This window comes from Lissotriton helveticus, chromosome 1_1, assembly GCF_964261635.1.
Source record: "Lissotriton helveticus chromosome 1_1, aLisHel1.1, whole genome shotgun sequence".
In the NCBI taxonomy this organism is placed as follows: Eukaryota; Metazoa; Chordata; class Amphibia; order Caudata; family Salamandridae; genus Lissotriton; species Lissotriton helveticus.
Window position 1 is genome coordinate 1,151,496,689 of NC_136057.1, and position 17,907 is coordinate 1,151,514,595.

The 17,907-nt window shown below is 47.2% G+C and overlaps 1 protein-coding gene across 2 annotated transcripts in view; it reads left to right on the plus strand.

Annotated features, from left to right (window-relative positions):
• MOV10L1 (Mov10 like RNA helicase 1) overlaps window positions 1-17,907 on the plus strand; it is a 1,293,514-nt gene that overhangs the window by 1,197,810 nt on the left and 77,797 nt on the right. For both annotated transcript variants that reach the window (XM_078678939.1, XM_078678944.1), the window contains one exon: window positions 4,482-4,573. In XM_078678939.1, the coding sequence (XP_078535065.1) occupies window positions 4,482-4,573 (92 nt within the window). The remainder of the gene's footprint in view (window positions 1-4,481; window positions 4,574-17,907) is intronic.

The following is a 17,907-nucleotide window of genomic DNA, read 5'->3' on the forward strand; positions in this document are numbered from 1 at the left end:
GGGGCTACGCCCTCCCCTTCGAGTCCACTCCTCCAGCCATGCCACCGCAGAACCACCGTGTGTCGGGGGACCACTTGACACTTCTGCAGGAGGAAGTTACGGCCCTCTTGGCCAAGGGGGCCATCGAGCGCGTTCCTGGGCCAGAAGTAGGGTGTGGTTGCTACTCCCACTACTTTCTGGTGCCCAAGGAGGACAAAGGAGGCCTCCGTCCTATCTTGGACCTACGGAACGTCAACGGCTTCCTCCGGAAGGAGAAGTTCAAGATGTTGACTTTGGCTCAGGTCTTGGCTGCTCTAGACCCTCAAGACTGGATGGTAGCGTTGGACTTGCAGGATGCGTATTTTCACATCCCCGTCCTGCCGGCCCACCGGCGTTACCTGCGGTTCACGGTAGGCCAGGAGCACTTTCAGTTTATCGTGCTCCCATTCGGCCTTACCAGCGCCCCACGGGTGTTCACGAAAGTGATGGCGGTGGTCGCAGCTCATCTGCGCCGGTTAGGGGTTTCAGTCTTCCCCTACCTCGACGACTGGTTGTTGAAGGCGGGCTCGCCCCAGACAGTCGTCCACCACCTTCAGATGACGGCAGACCTCCTGCACGAGCTGGGGTTTTCCATCAATGTGCCGAAATCACACCTGTGTCCCTCTCAAAAGCTCCTTTTCATCGGAGCGGTTCTCGACTCGGCGCAGTTTCGGGTTTATCCCCCGGAACGGCGGGTCCGGGATATTCAGGCTCTGATTCCCATCTTTCAGCCGTTATTCCGGGTTTCGGTCAGGTTGACGCTGCGGCTTCTGGGGCTGATGGCCTCCTGCATCCTACTGGTGCATCACGCCAGGTGGCGGATGCGGGCTCTGCAGTGGGACCTGAAGTTTCAGTGGGCCCAGCATCAGGGCAACCTATCCGACCATGTCCTGATCTCGGAGGGCACTGCGAGACAGTGGCAGTGGTGGCTTACGGACCGCGATTGGGTCAGAGGCAGATCCCTCTCCCTTCCCCAACCGGAGCATGTGGTTGTGACGGACGCGTCCCTCCAGGGCTGGGGTGGCCACTTGGGAGAGGCGGAGATCAGAGGCATCTGGTCTCCGGCGGAGTCCCGGCTCCATATCAACCTGTTGGAGCTGCGGGCGATTCGCCTAGCACTGAAGGCATTCCTCCCCTTTGTCAACGGGAGTGTAGTGCAGGTGTTCACGGACAACACCACCGCCATGTGGTACTGCAACAAACAGGGCGGTGTGGGGTCGTGGACCCTTTGCCAGGAGGCTCTGCGTCTCTGGCAATGGCTGGAACGTCAGGGCGTGACTCTGACGGTTCAACACCTGGCAGGTTCTCTGAACGCCAGGGCGGACGAACTCAGCCGTCGGTGCTCGGTGGATCACGAATGGCGTCTGAACTCGGACGTGGCGAGAGGCCTCTTTCAGCAATGGGGAGAGCCTTGGTTAGATCTATTCGCCACAGAAGAGAACGCGCCATGTCATCAGTTCTGCGCGTTGGAGTTTCCAAGACGGCACTCGCTCGGCGACGCCTTTCGGCGCGAGTGGAGTTGCGGTCTGTTGTACGCCTTTCCGCCTATACCACTTCTGCCCCGAGTGCTGAAGAAGATCAGGCGCGACCGGGCCCAAGTTATCCTTGTGGCCCCGGACTGGGCTCGAAGATACTGGTATCCCGAGCTACTCAGCATGACAGTCGGTCCCTCGATCCGCCTGCCCCTTCAGGAGGACCTTCTGTCGCAGCAGCAGGGGACGGTCCTCCACCCGAACCTGTCCAGTCTCCACCTCCATGCTTGGAGATTGAGCGGCGGCAGTTGAGGCCATTTGACTTGCCTCCTGAAGTCTGTGATGTAATTCTGGCAGCCAGGCGTCCCTCCACAAAGTCGGTATACGCCTGCCGGTGGAACAGATTTGTGGCATGGTGCACAGCAAAGGCTGTGGATCCCCTATCTGCCCCTCTGTCTGAGGTTCTCCTCTTCCTCCTTTCCCTTGCCCAGCAGGGCTCTGCTCTGGGCACTATCAAGGGCTATCTTTCTGCCCTTTCCGCCTTCTTGAGGCTACCTGATCAGCCATCTTTATTCAAGTCCCCTATTGTGTTACGATTCTTGAAGGGCATCACGCACATGTATCCCCCAACTCCGTTCGTGATGCCTCAGTGGGACTTGAACCTGGTTCTGACTTTCCTGATGTGCGCTCCCTTTGAGCCTCTTCATTCCTGTCCTCTCCGTCTTCTCACTTTAAAGACGGCCTTCCTGGTGGCTATCACCTCTGCCAGGAGAGTGAGTGAGCTCCAGGCTCTTTCTGTTCAACCTCCTTTCTTGTCTGTTCATCCTGATAAGGTGGTTCTTCGGACTAGACCTTCTTTCCTGCCCAAGGTAGTCTCTGCTTTTCACATTGGGCAGTCCATCACCTTGCCCTCCTTCTTCCCGCCTCCGCATCCTTCAAAGGATGAAGAGCGGCTCCATCGTCTGGACCCAAAACGTGCGCTTTCATTTTACATGGATCGCACACGCCAGTTCCGGGTGGATGACCAACTGTTTGTTGGCTACGTGGGTGAGAAGAAGGGAAGGGCGGTACAGAAGCGGACCATCTCTCGGTGGGTCGTCCTGTGCATCAAAGCATGCTACTCTTTGGCTCGGAAGGAGCCTCCTGTTGGGCTGAGGGCCCATTCCACTCGGGCCACGGCGGCTACTACTGCCCTGGGCCGGGGAGTCCCTTTGCAGGACATTTGCCAGGCGGCCACGTGGGCCTCGCTGCACACCTTTGCGAGGCACTACTGCCTGGACAGTCAAGTCCGGAGGGATGGCTTCTTTGGCCGTTCGGTCCTCCAGGACTTTCTGGTGTAGGTTGTATTGGTTCGCAGACCCACCACCGGGGTTGGTATTGCTGGGGTATCTATTCTAAGGTAAGGAATCTAATACTAACCTGTTTCTTTCAGATGAACAAGTTACTTACCTTCGGTAACGATATATCTGTAAGAAACAGTAGTTAGTATTAGATTCCTTACCGCCCCACCCATCCTCCCCGTTCTGCGAACTGATACCTAGGGTTGAGGACATCCCTTTCAGGGCCCTAGTTTCAAATGGCACCAGTGTTAGTTCTCACATGGCTCTGCGTGTTCTGGCGCGGAAAAGCTGTGTGCAAAGAACTGACGTCAGCGCGCGGAGGCGGCGTCTATATACTCCAGCGACGTCATCACGGCGCACGACGCCGACGACGCGGAGCCGCAGGGGACGCCTGCAGACGACGCCTACCGACGCGCAGGGGTACTGCTACGCAAAAGTTTCCGGATCCAGACTGACGCCTGGGGATATTCTAAGGTAAGGAATCTAATACTAACTACTGTTTCTTACAGATATATCGTTACCGAAGGTAAGTAACTTGTTCTTCTCATCCAGGGGTATACTCCCGCCCACCTCCCCGGACGAGCATGATCATAAAGTTATGAAAAGTTTTTTCAATGGATTTACTCAGGTGTCATGCACCTGCAAAAAGAACTGACCCAACTGCCACCTGTGGTGCATCATGGGAGCAGGGGGTCGCCTTCAGTTCTTAAAGGCACGGTACCCCTACTCTAATGCCTTAAAGGCAAGGTGTCAGTTTTTCGTAGTTTCTTTATACTCTACTGCAGCCTACTGGCAAATGCCTGCAACTACAGGTTTTCCTATGGCAATAAAGCATTGTTGTATGCAAATGTTTACTGCTCTCTTTCTTCCTTAGGGGTTGGGAGAGTATTACTGTGTGTATGCTAATTCATGTAATTTTGCAGCAGTTTTGCCAGATTGGAAATGTTCTAGGCTGCAAATATGTTTTCACATATATATATACATATATATTTATATGTATTTTCTATATGCTCCGGGATCCCGCACATAGGCAGGGATTATTCATAGATTATGACTTTGATGAGTATACCCCTGCATGAGAACTAGGATTACAGGTAAGTAACTAATTCTTATAGACCCTTCTAGGATTACATGACATTTGTCCAATAAGATAGATACAGGCCACTGTAATTCTCCTAAATGTGTCAACATGATATTAATGTGTTTTTTTTACATTAGACTTCCCATCCCCCCTCTACAGGCTCAGGTAATGAGTATGAATAATACAGCAGTGTGCAGTATTTGGGGCATACGTTCTCTTATATTTGATTCTCACTTGGACTTGGCCTTTCCCGCTTCCACTTCACACAACAAGACCAAAAGGTCCAGAATGGTTGATGCCTAGGATGAATGACGATAAATGAACAGTCTGTATTCAGAATCACTGGGACTCTCTTCTGAATTCCGGAAAGGGGTTTCTGCACATTCATGAATATATACACGCTCCGGGCCCACAAATTGGATTCAATGTAAAATGTACCATGGACCCTGTTTAAAGGTGTACTCGAGTACACCTCACAGTAAACTAGTATGCTTTATTTCATTATACATTTGTGACAACTCAAGTGAAAAAGATCAGGTTTGTAAACTGCCAAATGTCTTCTTTTTATAGGATCCTTGTTTCAGTGCCTTACTGGAGTACAGTTTAATAAATGGAGTTTACATAGGGTGCAATTTGCCACCTGGAATGGAAGCCCTGAGACAGTAAGTATGGCTATGGTTGAGTTATAACAAGGGTAGATGTGGATTGTTTCATATGATTTTTCTGAAATAGTACGTTGCTTTAACTATAGAAAATCACAGTAATTGTAGTAGGAAATTTGTTTTCCATGTTGTTAATTAAAACATATTCTGAGGAAGGCCAAAAAGTGGCGTATATTTTCCTGAGGACATAATTCCCCAGTAAGCTCTTTCTACCATTGATGTTGGCAATTAACCTCCCTTGATGATAGAACATGGGGTCTACAATTGTGACACTATATGATACCAGCTTTAGTCGCTGCCTGCATGCATGCCTTAATAGAGTAGTCTTCCCGAAGGACAGTGTTTAGGAATATACAACTGATCGCATTTGAGGGGCAGCTTGTGTTGCGGTCACCTCTACACATGCAAATTCAGGTTGGATGTTATGGTGATAAATGTAAGCCTTTACGAAACACACTGACTAATTGAATGTTTCAAAAAGTTTGCTGGATTTAGTTTGTCATAGACTTCTTTACAAATGGTGACAGCGCTGTGCAGGTGTTGGGGGTGGGTATTGGAGCTCGTGACATCTGGCATCTCATTTGCCAACCTCCTTCCCAAGCAACATCAGTCCTGAGGCAGAGAAGCATATCAAGAACCCAGAACTTAAATTATCGTGTGTGAGAAATTGGGTTGTTGGTTGACTGTGGCTGTTGCTTGACCAGGGCTTACAAAGAAAAGCCCACACCAATTTAGAAACCAAATACATTTTGATAAATAGACACCAAAATGACAAAAATCCAATCCGTAGCACCAGAGTTAATAATTTTTGAAGTGTTTGGTAAGAACTAGCACCTAAAACATCAGAGCGTGAGACTGGGTCAAAGTTGAAAAATAGGGCCAAACACGATAGAGCACGGGTCGGATACAAGAAGTGGATTTACCTAGTTGTCGCTTGTCTTCGTACTTACTAGATATCTATCACTCTACAAGGGACTTAAGGCAATCATGTGCAAACCAAATTAACCATGTTTAGGTGAGCGAGCACAAGTCAGTGCAAAAATGAATTTCAGCAGAAAAATGGAGGTAAGAGACAAACAGTTTGGGGGAAGACCACAGTAGGGCTGAGAAGTATAACCCTGTGAGAGGAAGAGAAGAAGCACTGAATCCAACATATGTGGCAAGTGGCGAGACTAGTTCTGACAAAGAAATCAGTGTCGAAAAACAAAATAGCACCTGAAACTGTTAGCATTGAGAACAGTGGCTTTAGAAAGAATGAGTAAGCAACTCATTTCATTTGAGAAGGGAAGAGCAGTCTGATCACTATGGCATGGGAGAGATGCCTGAAACACCAGAGGAAGACAAGAGAAAGCTGAATTGAGGGAAAGTGAGTCACAGAAGACAGCGGTACTGGGGTGAGCAGATCAGGAAGTGAAAAGTACCTGGGACAAACTGCCTACAGCAGTGGACCATGAAGAATGCATGCTGCAGATGAAGTCAGATAGAGGTATCAGCTCGAGAAGAGTGGCTCCTTATCCTTCCACTGCTCCACCAGAGGCACCTTATCCTTTCACCCTTACCCCCAGAAGACTAGCAGACGACCTGATCTAATACAAGACCTGGAAGCAAAAGTGAACTACAAGACAACAGTTACATTGGACCATAAAAATGACCTTGTTATTTATCGTCAAAAGTGCGCATGACACTGAAAGCTTAGGAGCAAATGGCAGAGACAGTCAGCATAAGGGAACACCCACACCTTAATAGCATTCCCAGCAGAACTAGGTAAGGTAATCATACTATACTAAGATGCTGGTAATTGATAGGAGGCTGTTGCCTCCAAGTCCTGGGAAAAGGGAGTTGTGGGTTCGATATACAAATCTAGATTGGATTGACAAAAATGAACTACAGAAAGGGAGGTGGGATCAACAAATCTGAATTTCCAGGAAGGACAAAGGCTTGTTTGGAGCAGATGTAAGTGCAGTAGTCCCACACACATTGCTAATAAAATGCCAATGAATAATATCACTCAGTTTAAGACTATCACCTCGAATGTTAGAGGGATGAATAATCCCACCAAAAGGTACAAAATACAGACATATCTTAAGAGATAGGGAATTCAAATTGCTTTCCTCCAGGAAACTCATCACACTTGAGGAAGGAGTGACCCTGTATGAAAGGTGGCAGAGACAACTTTATTACATATGCTACTAAGCATACGCTGGGGGCTCATTGGTGCGGATTCTCCTAGGGGTAACATTTCAGTTCACCAGAGCACTAGTGAATATTGGCGAGATGTGATGGTAAGTATAAGATTAGAAAGAATAGTTCTGGTAGAAGCCAAAATATATGCCCATAATCATCATTGTATGGGCACTTTCACTCTCAAACGCACCAGTCACCCTAATGCTGTGCCACGGATACCAAGCAGGTCAGTAGATAACACGCTGCAGACCCCATGGCTCCAAGACTCCTGCCACCCTCTTATTCACCCCCATTGTCCCAAACACCCTGGATGGAAGTTTACCAGCCCCTTCCTCCGGACACAAGAGCACTCATGGCTGAGGTCACACCGCACCTGGGTCCCCGCAAAGCAGGTGGGGGATAGACAGTAAGCATAAACAAGAGTTAGATGTAAACAAAGGGGGTCTTGGCACCTCTTTAGCACGCAAAAGCAATAAGTTGTTGCAAATAGGGGTCCACCTGGACCTTAGATGTAAACAAAGGGGTCTTGGCACCTCTTTAGCGCGCAAAAGCAATAAGTTGTTGCAAATAGGGGTCCACCAGGACCTTTTGTCACCAGCCAAGTTCTGCAAAGCACGGGGGGGTCATGCAGTCTCTTGACCTGCTCCCGAACCTTCTCGGAAGTGTCCCTCCAGCCTTTTCGATTCCTCTAACTCCTACCTGGTGCCTTGGAGTCTTCGGAAAGGGCAGATGGAGAGAGTTGGCAGTTCGTCCTCAGTGATGGGGCAGGTGAGGGAACAAGCAGTGAATGTGAACAAAACACAAGGGAGACTCTTGTCTTGAGGAGGCACCCTGTTTGGTACACATTGATCTAAGTGGTGCTTCAGCAATCTGGGCACAGGGTCTATCACACAACGAGATGAATTGCACTAGCGCTTCAGGTTACACGAAGTAGAGTTTCAATTCCATACCTCCTTGGAAATGAGGCACTATGTCTGGTAAACCCTTGATGTCGGTTCCACCAGACCATTCCGGGGATACACACACAGGTACAATTTCTGCAGTGCCTCACAAGGTAGAATGAGACTATCTGAGGGTCGCAACCTGTGAATTGGACACAGCACCCTATGAACAGACAGTCTGCGTGGCGCATAAGAGAAATGCGGCAGAGTCAACGAAGCAAGTCACTTTGAATCCTTCAACCAAGTAATCCTTTCGCCACCAACAAGATGCTTATGGAAGCCGGGGTTTCTGCAGTCCAGGAACCACTTTGCCATAGATGTGGGAAACGTTTTGAGCTCCGCACTGGGCACTCCTGTCTCCAGGCATGATTCTGTGGTTTCAGGCTCACACTACGCTTTCCAGCTTCTAGCTAGCAATGTGGGCACTTAGAGGGCACCGCTCTCCACCAGTAGTTAGTGTGGGCCCCTGGTAGGAGATTTTTGATGTCACTGAGACCTCTGAGAGAACAGGAGACCAACCAACTGGTCCTTGGGAGCCCACTTCAGGGTGCCACATGTCGACAGGTAGTCGTCTCAGGCCAGCCCATTTTCAGGAAAGCACGCTGTCCTTTCCACAGGCACTTATCCTTCACGTGCACAACAGAGTCCTCTGGCAATGTGCACCACGCAGTCCAGGTTCTCCAGTCCTGCGTCCCTACAAGCGTTTTTCTCCCCTCGATGGGGTGGCACTGGGTAGTTATACCCTAATGGACCTTTGAAGATGAAGAGAGGTTCAAAGGGTATTCCTTTGAACTACAGATGACTCTTCAATTTTCCATCCCGTCTGCCATGAGGCCATGAATGCAGATCTCTATCTTTATGGGGGCCATGATCTGGCCCCAGAGGCCAAGTGTCAGATTCTCTGCCCCCATATATTCCACCAGGCCCAAAAATGGCAGAGGTTGGCTAACTGAATTGCATGCCCAATGGTTTATGGCTGTTGCTGGGGAATGCCCAGATGTGCTCCCCTGGCCTCCGATGTTGACCGGCGCCAAACTCCATGGCACACTAAGAGTTTGATGCATAGCAATGTCCACTTTCCATATGTGGCATTTCCACACAACATAGCTGTCAGTTAGCATTGGAACAGGCATGGCCTTATGAATCCATTGATAGGAAAAGTCACAAGGCTGCGCCACTGCAATCCATTATTGCAACTTGAAATACAGGTGACCCCTTCCCCATGCTAACTTAAGGGAAGAGCAAGCCTCCTCTGTAGGGGAACCCTCATCCGTCTTCTGTACTACCTGGGCAGCGGACACCCATGAGTGCCTGCACAACCCTTCACCTTCCAGACGAGTGTCAGGGAAAGACACCCCTCCGGCTTGACCGTTTTGCTACAGGCCAGCTGGAGTCTGCACAAAAGGGCGCTCTCCCAGACCTCCTGTACGTGCAATAGCTGGTCAGGCACATAGGTAAACCACAGCAGCGATGTAAATGCGCACCCAGGCTGCAAAGGCAGGCCCACCCTACGTTTACAAACATCATGTCTGCAGCAATTCCTAACGTGTCGAAAGGTTGCCCACATTTTCAGACTGCAGTACAGGGGGAAAGGGCCCAGGGCCTTGCGACTCCACACGAGAACCCGCACACACACCGGCTTCCAGTGGCAGCCTGGTCTCCAGTCCACCACTTCTCAAGACAGGCAGACAGTCCGTTTCACCCCCTCAGCTAAGCACCGCTTCCTACGAGAGGTAGGATGGGTGTGCACACTTCCACACTGCACCACCAGTGTGTAAGGGCTCCAGCTCTACGCCCTTAAAGGGGCCACTGCAACCTCAGGAGGTGTCTCATGGAATGGAACTGACCTCCACCTAGGGGATGTACCTTGTTCGGGCTGAGGTCAGGCTCAGGCCCCACACCCAGCTACACTCTTACCTTGAGCTTCACCCCTCAGGATGTCCCCTAGGGCCGCTCTGGCGGTTGGGGAGGCCCCCTCCGGGTTGATTCACCTGGGGAGACGCCAACCTGAGTAGGAGACCTACTAGGCAGGAAAGTCTTGCGGGGCATGTTCAGTGCCACGTCCCCCTACTCGCCAATGCCATACCCGCCCTGGATATATGGTGTACCTTTTCATAGGGCACTCCCAGGTACGGGACTTAAAACCCAATCACACAAGCACCCCGCTCCTAATCTGTGTAGGGAGGGTGCTCGTACCTTTCCACTGCAGTACAGAGGGAATATGCCCTGAGTTCTAGGATCACGAAAAGAGAGTAGAAGACTAGGAGGACTAAAAAGCAAAACGATTTGGGGATGTTCCCCTAGGAAGGCAATGTGAAACAAGGTGGGAAGCCAATTCATATATATTTGGGTATCCGAATATATCACAGTATGAAAAACAATTTAGATGGGACTATTAGGGATTAGGGCAACACTAGCAGCAACAAGGGGAAGTTCAGCTTTCTGGAAACCCTGCCTGTAGCAATAGCAGGAAGGTTTTGTATTAAAATTATTGGTTATTAGTATTAGTATTGTTGTTGGTGTTAGTATTAATATAAGTTTCGGCTCACCGTTCTTCTGTTACTTCACTACTTTACCAATTCATATCCCGAGGTTTAAAAAAAATGTTTTAGATACCAATAGGTCAAACAGCCAGTGTGTTAGATGGATTACGCCTTTCCCAAAGAGGTGGAAGGAAAAGTATTTGTTTCTCCGATCTTCTAGTTCGTTTTTGTAATTAACAGGATTCACTCAATGCTTGTTAGGGTTCCTTACTTCAGTACACTTTGGAGTGTTCATCCCAGTTATTTTTGGTTCAGTCCTGCACGAGTCATAGTGCAGGGGCAACCAGCAGGGTTTTGAGAAAGCCTGACATCTGGATTGCTAAATCTTCCATGAGCCATTGAACTCTGACAGCTGAGCTGTGGTTTGAATTCCCCTTTTCATTGCACCAGTTATCTGGTCTCCAAAATGTCTTAATTTTTTTCTGTACTCTGTAGCCTTTGTGATCGATAATGTGTGATCATGCTTTAACAAGCAATAGGTTGGTCGACACTTTCTACCTGAAAACTTTACTATACCTGCTGTTACCTCATGGCCTACCCAAGGGGGTTGCCATTGATGACCAGTAGTGCATGGCATGTAGAGAAATGGTGCTCCAAACTAAACCTCTTGAAGAACCATTGGCTGTGCCTTTGTCATAGGAAATATTTAAGGTACAACCTGTCCTAAAATTATGTGGATTGCATTAATCTCACAATGCATTGCAGATAAGAGTCAAGAACATAATTCCAACCCACATTGGATGCAAAAAACTGAAAATATGTGTTGACTACTAATCACTACAAGGAGAAAGGTGCATGCAAGATATCAGAATATCTATCATAATAGAAATAGATAGCTCTGTTTATTTAAAGATAGATAAAACTCAAGAGCATCAAGGTATTTACCAAACCATGCAAATGATAAAATAGGAAACCTCATCCATCGTCCTCAAAAATAAGGTGTAAAAAGTCTGAATGTCAGAGATCCTGAACACTCCTCCTAACTATGCTGTAGTGGATAATTTTTCTTTCACTTTAGTGAATAAAGATTGACCACAAACCTACAGATACAAAACCCCAGCAGACAGGATAAAACGATGGAAGTTCGTGGAAGAGCAGTTGGGACTACTACATTGTTGGTGTAATGCCTTTTAAAATATTTTCAGTAAAAAAAGTAGCATTAAGTGGAAAACTTACAACAACATTCAGCTGGGTGCACAGATTTGGTTTAGGCAAATCAATCACCATATATCCTTTTTATTAGCCCTGCAGCAGCCCCTATGGTGGAATGAATCTTGGGAAGTGCACTGTTCAAACTCGAAATATGTGTTTCCTTACCTTCCCAGAGCTGGAGTTTTGGTGCAACATCAGCTGCATTTGGTTAATGATCAGAAATTGTGTTTACGTCATAGAGAATATCCCCCTTCCAGCATAAAACCAGGTTAGACTAATCAATACCTTGATAGGCTTCCCTGCTTGGGGCGATTGAACATAGACCCTGGCCAGCAACCTCTGGGGCACATTCCAGTTCTAAGCCAATCTAATCCCGGGTGGATCCCTCCATCTAGGCTCTTGGGACCAACTAAGCTAACCCTTGGGGACTCTTTAGCTATCCTCAGCTCGAACCAGGCCCCAGGCCATCCAGGGGTCGCTGCTCCTTGCCATCTTACAGAGTGGGTGGGCTGCAGCCCCAGGTACATAGTATCCTTGCTCCACTCTACCTCTCATCCGTGCTGGAGTTCTACTCTGCCACTGGTCCCTCCACCTAGGGTCTGCACCCTCGGGATAATACATATCTCGTGTTGTGGGACAGTCTGGCGCTGATCTCCCGACCCTTGCCCATCTGACAGTTTGCGAAGACTACTCAAACCAGAAGCGGTGTCATCAGGGTAATTCCTGGTGAGCTGTACCCTCAGAGCTGGCCCCTGACCCACTGGTTCTCCCAATGGGGATTGCCTCCCCCCTCCATCTTGGCTTCCGAATCCTCCACTCAGGAGTGGTGCTGCCAGACACCGGAACTGGGGGAACGCTGCTTACAGACACCCCTCCAGGTTCTCCTAACACTAGGAGATCCCCCTCAGCGCCTGGCCTTCCAGTACAGACTAGGCTCCCCACCTGGCGTTCACTCATGGAACCAACCAAGCTCTGGGGCTGGACTTTGGGCACCTTGTGGCACAGCCCATTCCCACTCCTTCTCTTCTGTAACAGGACGTGGGTCCCTACACGCCTCCTGTTACACTGGGACCTACCTGGGCTACCATGAACCTTTCCCACCACCCTCAGTAGAGAAATACCTGAGCCACTCCCTTAAGAATCACTCCCAAATGCCTTTCTAGACCCTCTGGTACCCACCCAGGGGTCTGCCTCCTGTGAATGGTCCCTGGGATCAGAGAAGGCACACTCCAACAGGTGTTGGCATAGTCCTGGAAAACAACACCGGAACATATGCTCTCTGACAATCAGCTTGAACAGCCCTTCAAAATTGTTTGCTGTGCTATCCTTCACCCCCCATTGCATCACAACATTCTTCCACAAACACCACCCAAGACTGGTGAGACAGTTTCTTACTGCCCCCTGAACGTCAACCTATACCCTTCAGGTGCGACACCCTCCTCCTGGGAACTAGGTACCATGCTCTGGGAGAAGAAGTTTCTTCACTGGACACAACATTGCTGCCACCACTGGACTACACCCTCACTGGTGAGTCCAGAATACTAAAAATACGCTAAAGGAACAACTTATCCTCCAGAACTAGTTTCTCTTTAGCGAAGGCCTTCTCTGCCTCCACCATCCTTTCCTGAACTAAGGCTCTCTCAATGTCAGACGATTTCTCCTCCACAACCTGCTACACTAGCTCTTTGGCATGCTCCAATCTGATCCTTTCCAACGCCCCTTGGTGCTCTCTTTCTTCCCTCCTGTCCGCTAACTCCTCTGGGGACAGAGAAAGTGAGATGGCACTACTCCTGGCACTAGACCCAGCAAAAGACTCCCTCTCCTCGGGGTCCCCTCTACCTACTAGCGCCCTTGCCCAATCATTTCCTCCCTCCTCTTCAGACTCTCCAGGGTCTACCTCTGAACCATTACCTTCTTAGTATGCGGACTGAGAACCCTCCCACTCAGAATCCTCGTGGATCTCAGGATATAGCCTTGGCCCACCTGGGGGGTTTGCTGTTGGCACGTTTTCACAGTGAACATGTAGGAGGATCCTTTCTTGGCTTTAACTACCTCTGGTTCATTGAATTGTAAAAATTGCATTTACACTAGTGACTGTGAGAAAATGGCATATTTACAATGCACCTTCATATTTATGCCTATGGGTTTGAACACGGAGCCAGATGGTCTCCCACGAATAAATGGCAGTTTACACTATTGCAAAGTTATTTTGTGTTACTTTGCAATGTAATTTTATGGTCTAGATTTTAATGATGATTCTTGGTAGGCCGTACTCCACATTGCCTATCAAACAAAATAGTAGTTTCCTTCCAAACTATATCTGATCATCCAGCTATGTATAGCACTCGGTTTCCTCACAGCAGTCCCCTCCCAAAACTTCAGTTTCCACAAAAGTGGTCTCCATGTCTCTGCCATGCCAACAGGCCACTGGATTTAATCCTAACCTAATTTATCCAACAACAGCAACAACCTTGATGCTTACTAATCTGAGCTGACATGAAGTCTATCAAAAACCCTTATTGCTGAACTAACTTTCCAGAACCTTCCTTTTGCTGACGACTCCCAGCAGCATAGCTGTCAAGGTTGCCATGTGTGACATTTTCATAATTTCAGTATTATGAGTGACATTTCAACTAGTATAAATGGCACATTCTCATGAGCAAAATGAAGCAATGAAAACGAGTTAAACATATAACTATCACCAATAACAGCCATTTGCTAGAAACTCTATAGTAGTATTGTTATGTTATATTAAAATGTTTCTAAAGCGCTCGAATACCCGAGAGTGCCTTTGCGCTGGTTGGGAATATCAGTAAGGTGAGAGAGAGGGAAACTAGTGTTTAAAAAGCCAGGTTTTGATTTGTTTCCTAAAACTCAATAATGTGGGGGCTGCTTTAATATATATAGACAGACTGTTCCAGAGGGCTTAAAGTAGCTAGGACCACAATCATGCAATGCTTTATTTGTAAGGCATAGTGCCTAGATTTAATGTGATTGTTCACTGAGAGCCAGTGAAGTTCCTTAATGAAGGCTGAAACCGGATGGAATTTGGGGAGATGAAAAATGAACCTAGCTGCCGCATTCTGCACGCTTTGGAGTTTCTTCATGTATTGTTTTTGGAGCTTAAGAAAAAGTCAGTTATAGTAATCCACCTTTGTCAGTAATTACTGTTTTTCTGGAAGTGGGAGGGACATACAGCAGAATCTTCCTGGTGATTCTCAAAGTGTTAAAGCAGGGTGAGACAACTGAACTGATATGCTTATTAAAGTTCAGTTTGTCATCTATGGTTATGCCTACGTTTTTGGCTTTTTGGACTGGAGTTGGGAGAGTTCCCAACTCTGCTGGCCAGCATGCTGGGCTCCAAAACTGGGGGTTATTACCAAAAAGTAACACCTCTGTATTCTCAGGGTTTAATTTAAGACAGTGCTTTCCCATCCAGTCACTAACAGCTCCCATGCAGTTGTGAAACTGATAGTGACTTCTGTATTATTAGAGGCCGACACCACGATTTAAGTATCTTCTGCATAGGATGTAGGGGAAAATCTAAACGATCTAATCAGGGTGGCCACTTTTGAAACCTAAACATCGAAGAGCAGAGGGCTTAGGAAGGATCCCTGAGAGACCCCACACGGAAGAGAGAATGAGTTGGATGAACATTTCTCCAGCATAACTGAATGACTTCTGTCTGTTAGGAATGATTGGAGTAGGGCAAGGGCTTTTTCAGCGATGCCCAGTTTTTTGAGACCGCCGACTAGGGTGGCATGATCGACCGTATCGAAGGCCGCCGACAAATCAAAGAGAATAAGTGCTGGGGATCCTCTTTTAACCAAAATAGTTCTTAATTAATCTGTGTTTTTTTATTAATGCTGTCTCAGTTCTAAGATCGGTCCTGAAGCTGAATTGGGAAGGATCCAATAGATGATCTTCCTGAATAAACTGATGTGTGTTAATCAGTTCCACTATTTTGGCTGGGAATGGTAACCTAGAAATCAGACAGTAAGTTGCTGGATTATCCGGGTCTAGGTTGGGTTTCTTAACCTCTTCCGTGCGGCCCCGAATTCCCCCCGGTGCTGAGCCCTAATGAAAACGGGCGTGGTCATGACAGAACGGTTCCGTCCTAAGCACAGCTCGACCGATGCTCATGACGGAACCGTTCCGTCATGAGCATTGAAGGGGTTAAGAAGTGGTAAGATAGATTCCACAGATCAGGAAAGATTATCATTACATTACGTAATGCAGCTTTCAGAAACCAAAGATGGATTCAGGATCTTCTCTGCTCTAACCAAAGTGGGAATACTAGAGGAGTGGCGATGATAATCCGAACAAATAGTAGGATTAGAGTAGAGAAGTAGGAGTATGAGTATTGTTCAGGTAGATGGATGACTGCGTCTCTAGCTGTAGACAGTTTATGGTTGGCTTGTGCAGTATATTATGGCCCCAACCGAGATTCTTCAGAGTTTTTGCTGAGTCTGAAATCTAGTCTCTCTGACTTGAACATACCTATTATTCTGGGAGGTGATTTCAATTTGGTCTTTGATGCAACCCTTGACCGCACCTCCAGGGCCATGTTTACTCCTCCACATAAAATGAAAATGGAGCTTTAAAGTATTATGAAAGATTTTAATCTATTGGACGTTTGGAGGGTCAAAAATGGTAAAAGAAGAGACTTTTCTTTTTATAGCCATAGATACAGGCACCATTCACGAATCGACTTTTTTCTTATAGATCAAGCATTATTCTCTGTGGTTAATTCTATCTCGTACATCCCAGCTCTGTTATCGGACCCCTCTATGGTCGAACTAACGATTAAGCCTACGCAGGGAGGGCAAGCAAGAAGGTGGACCCTTGATAGGTCAATACTTCAAAAAGAGGAGGTAAAAGATGATCTAGTAAAGCAGATAGACGAATATTTTAGGTTTAACAGTGGCACTGTATCTGATAAAATAGTCTGGGAAGCCTTAAAGTCTCTCTTGAGGGGAATATTAACTACTATCATGATTAAGAGAAATAAGGATAGTAGAAAAGCAGATGAAGACTCTTTTCAAAATAAAATAGAAAGAGCAGCAGTTACAGAAGGCCTCATTAGATCAGCAGACTAACTTGGCCGTTATACAGCATGAGTTGGACTGCTTAAAAGCAGAATATAGGGCTAATCTCGATAAGATAATTAAAGGTAGGTGGGATGCAAATAAACTGCAAAACTTCTCTTATGGGGAAAAATGCGGACGTCTTCTTGGCTAGGTCAGACAAAGTTAGAAACCAAATTAGAGGATTAATTATGCATAGTACAGGGGCCATATCATATGATAACGGTCAGATCTCGGAGGAAGCCAAAGTTTGTATACAAAAGCTTTACACAGAGAGTGATGATTTTTCTACTCAAAGAGGACGTAAATTGGTTACAACAGCTGGAGGTACCGTAGCTAACGAAGGCAGATAGTGCCTTTCTGAGTTCAGCAATTAAAGAGGGAGAGGTATATAACCAGATAAAAAGAATGGCTAAAGGTAAAGCAGCCCGCCCAGATAGGCACCCGGTAGAAATATATCAAATAGGCTCCGATATAGTCGTTCCTGTTCTCACAACTCTATTTAATAAAATACATCTTACAGGCGAGACTATTCCACAAACCTGGTCAGAAGCTACAGTTACCTTGATTTTGAAGCCCAATAAAGACCCTCTGATCGTTGAGTCCTATAGGCCAATCTCGCTGCTTAATACTGATTATAAAATCTTTGCAGGGGGTTTTGGCGGCGAGATTGGCTAAAGTCATCAAATCTGTGGTGCATGAGGATCAGAGGGGCTTTATGCCGGGTAGGCAGTTGAATGAACTGACCTTCCAGGCTATTGCTGCTATAGATGTTGCTACCGATGAGAAATCTCCTTTGACCATTGTGGCTATTGACGCCGCTAAGGCATTTGACCAAGTCAATTGGTCTTATTTATGGGAGGCACTATCTGGATTTGGTATCCCGATAAACTTCATATCGATCACTCTACTCTAATCCTAAGGCTAAAATTCTTGTGAACGGCCTCCTTACGGATTGGGTCAGAATATCGCGTGGTACCAGGCAGGGGTGTCCCCTCACCCCGCTCTTGTTTAATTTGTATATCGAACCTTTTGTTATCCAGCTGAGATCAGACCCTTTGTTTAAACCTTTTTACATTGCAGAATTGGCCTTAAAATTTGCTTTATTTGCTGATGATCTCTTAATGTTTACCTCCAATCCAGAAGAGGCAATTCCCCGACTTTTTGACCAGGCAGAAGCCTTTGGGGAAATTTCGGGCTATAAAATAAAGAAAGAAAAAACTGAGGTTATGCAGTGGAATCAGGAGGTGGAGTTTTCGGGTGTAAAGTCACAGATGAGATATCTCAGAATATATTTGGACCAGGACATCACAGAGATATCTAAAATAAACCTAGATAGAGTGTATTAGGAGGTCTGTTGCCTTTTAGAACGTTGGTCAGGTCTCCCATTGAATATCTTTGGGAGAGTGAACCTAATAAAAATGGTT